The sequence below is a fragment of the Tenrec ecaudatus genome, chromosome 16 (assembly GCF_050624435.1).
Source record: "Tenrec ecaudatus isolate mTenEca1 chromosome 16, mTenEca1.hap1, whole genome shotgun sequence".
Lineage (NCBI taxonomy): Eukaryota > Metazoa > Chordata > Mammalia > Afrosoricida > Tenrecidae > Tenrec > Tenrec ecaudatus.
This window is the reverse complement of record NC_134545.1, coordinates 82,099,563-82,102,412: the sequence shown is the minus strand read 5'-3', so window position 1 is coordinate 82,102,412 and position 2,850 is coordinate 82,099,563. Positions and strand designations below refer to the sequence as shown.

General features: G+C 62.3%; 1 protein-coding gene across 1 annotated transcript in view; it reads right to left on the bottom strand.

Annotated features, from left to right (window-relative positions):
- Window positions 1-921: 921 nt before the first annotated feature.
- Window positions 922-2,850, bottom strand: part of UBTD1 (ubiquitin domain containing 1) — a 59,858-nt gene continuing 57,929 nt past the window's right edge. Inside the window, exon 3 of the mRNA XM_075534410.1 lies at window positions 922-1,844. Coding sequence (XP_075390525.1) covers window positions 1,459-1,844 — 386 coding nt within the window. The 3' untranslated portion in view covers window positions 922-1,458. The remainder of the gene's footprint in view (window positions 1,845-2,850) is intronic.

Sequence of the window (2,850 nt, the reverse complement as noted above, 5' to 3'; positions counted from 1 at the left end):
GGGAACCTATGTTGTAGATCTTTATGGGGGTAGAAAGCAAGCCTCATCTTTCTCTCATCGTAGAACCTCATTTACTTGCCGCCCCCCCAGTCACTGGCTCAGGGCAAGTGCTCAGGGGACTCTGAGGACTGATGAAAGAGCCTGGAAGGGCAGCCTGTAGCCAGCCCCTCTGGGATGCTTGCTCCAGATCATCCTGCCCTCCTGCCGTTCCCTGTGGGCCCACAAGGGCCTGGGCTGGGCCTGCAGGCTCACGGAGAGGCCAGAGGGAAAGTTGGGCCAGTGCGCTTGGGTGCACACCTGGAACTTCCGGGTGCTTGTGATCCAGCTTTACCTGTTCACCCAAGGGAGGCAGCCTGCAGCTCTGTACTCAGACATATTGCCTATTCTCAGATAAGCCACCTTCTCTTGGATTCCCCTCTTTTTAGCAACACACTTTCTTATGGAAATGCCAAGGTTGGGCGGCTCTCTCTGGCCAGCCCACAAGGCAGTCTGACCTGTCAGTTCGCTTAAAAATGTCACCACAGGCACACGGCCCTCAGGGCTGGCCCCTCCTGTGGCAGGAGCAGGCCAGCAGGTACTGAGGGCAGTGCCTTTGCTTTCCAAGTGCTTCCGTCCTGTCCATATGCATACATCTCCATTTCAGCTCCCCCACCCCGTCACTGTCAGCAGTCCTGGTGACATCGTCCCCACTTCAGATGGTGCTGGGTCCAGAGGCTAAGAGCTTCTCCTGCGGTGCGGTCAGACTGAGCGCAGAGGCCAGCAGTTCAAGGCTGGCTTCACAGTGCCCAGGGCAACCAAAAGTGGCACTGTCCACCCCTGCCCCCCATCACCCCTCATCCCTGAACTGCTCCTGGGGATTGGGCCCTGGTGCTGGGGGGCACAGGGCAGAGGAGAATGCAAAGTCAAATGGTGGGCCAGAAAGAAGGAGCTAAAGGCTTTATTGATAAATATGCAGATAACATCTGTACACAGGGACCTGCTGTGGGGCCCCCACCAGGCTGCAGAGCCCTCCCGTGCAGTCCCTGCCACAACAGCTTCCTCTTTGCCAATTGTGCTGGGGGCAGGGAGAGGCAGAGGCCCGCCTCCGACTCCCCATGCCCTGGGCCCTGTGGCGGTCCCCTCCCCCCCCAGGGGACTGGCACTGTGCCCGGGGCAGGGGTAGGGGGTGGGAGACAGCAGCTGCTTCAGACCCTGAGCAGAAAACCGGAGGGAGCACAGCTGACAGCACCAGGGGCAGGCCTGCACTGGGGGCTCCAGGTCTGCCCTCGAGGCTCCAATCCGCCTTGGGAGAGGGGCAGGTGAAGGCCCCCGGCCGCCTCTTCTCCAACACTGTCGGCAAGGCCTGCGTGTGGCAGCTCTGCTTCCTGATGCCGGGCGCTGGGTGGCCTGCATGCCCCTGGGAGGCAGCAGTGGGGCGGGGGGACCGGGAGCTCTCTCCCCAGGGTCCATAGGGACCCATCAGTCCTGGGGCGGCGGGGGCTGGTTGATGATGACCTGGATGACAAAATCCTTCTGGATCTTGGTTTCCTGGAGCCGCATGCGGTCAGTGAGCAGCTTCCCGGAGAAGAACCATCGCTGCCAGGACGGCTCGAAGCCCTCCTGGGCGTGCAGCTGCCGCTTGAGCTGGCCCACCGTGTCAGGTAGGCTGGCGCTGAGCCGCACGTCCTTGCCGGTGGAGAGGCGCACCTTGAGGGGGAACTCGCGGCGCACGCTGGGTGCGGGCTCGGGGGGCTCCGTGCTCTCCTCCTCCGTGTGCTCCAGCAGCAGGTTCACGGGCGGCGACAGGCAGTAGACCGGCAGCTGGTAGCGGTTGCCCAGCTCGTCATAGCATTCACAGAGGGTGCCTGTGGGAGCAACAGGGCCGTCCGGGTCCACTCGGGGCCTGTCCCCAAGCCCACCACACCCTCAGGCCTCCCAGGGAGCCCCTCATGACAGGAGCAATGCAGGTCTAGGGCCAGGAAGACCTGGGCCTATACCTTGGGTCTCTCCTCCAACCCCCACCAGACCAGTGTTTCCAAGCCCATTGTTCGGTCAACCACACGCCCGTGTCTGGGGCGGGGACTGCTGCTTTCCACCCTTGTGGCTGTGAGAGGCTGCTGTCTGGTCCGCTCCTGACCAGCGGTCTCAGAGGCCACCCAATGGCAGGACCACACGCTGCAGGGTCTGCGAGGTCGTGACCTCTGTAAGGAGACTGCCAGGCCTTTCTCCCAGGGAGCCAGCCCTAGGTGGCAAGTGGCCAGTGCCTTCACCAGATGCCAGCCCGGGAGCACTGGGCGTGTGGTGGCTGCATTTCTTGGGCAGGGAGTGTGGAGTTCGGGGAGCCATCCAAGGAGCGGTCCCAGTACAGTGGATCTCGGGTTCCTGACTCTTGGCCTGAGTCCTGGATGCTCACTACATCCTGCTGGAGCTGGCCAACCCCCCCGGGAAGGAGGCCCTCCTGCTTTACAGGGGGAGCCGCTGAGGCCCAAGTTCAAGGTCCCACCCTCGCCCTCTTCTCTACACAGCCCTGTAAACTTAAATCAGACCCTGTGGCGGAGGGAGGTTTCTAGTTCCCTGGCCGGCACAGAGAACACACCCGGCCAGGAGGCAGGGAACCAGGGCGTTCTGAGCCCATCTCTAGGGACGGCTCCTCCATGGGCTTTCTGGCCACTCACAGGGCAGGTGGACGGTGGCACTGCTGGCTCAGGGTTGAGCAAACATGCAAATAGCCACGCGATGGAACCGCCTCTCCCTCCACCCCTTGGGTCCCCTTTGCACCCCTTTGGGCTGCAAATCTGCAAGGAAACCAACGGCTATGTCCTTCTCTGGAAGAGGGGCTGGCGGGTTTGAACCGCTGGCTTTTTGGTGAAC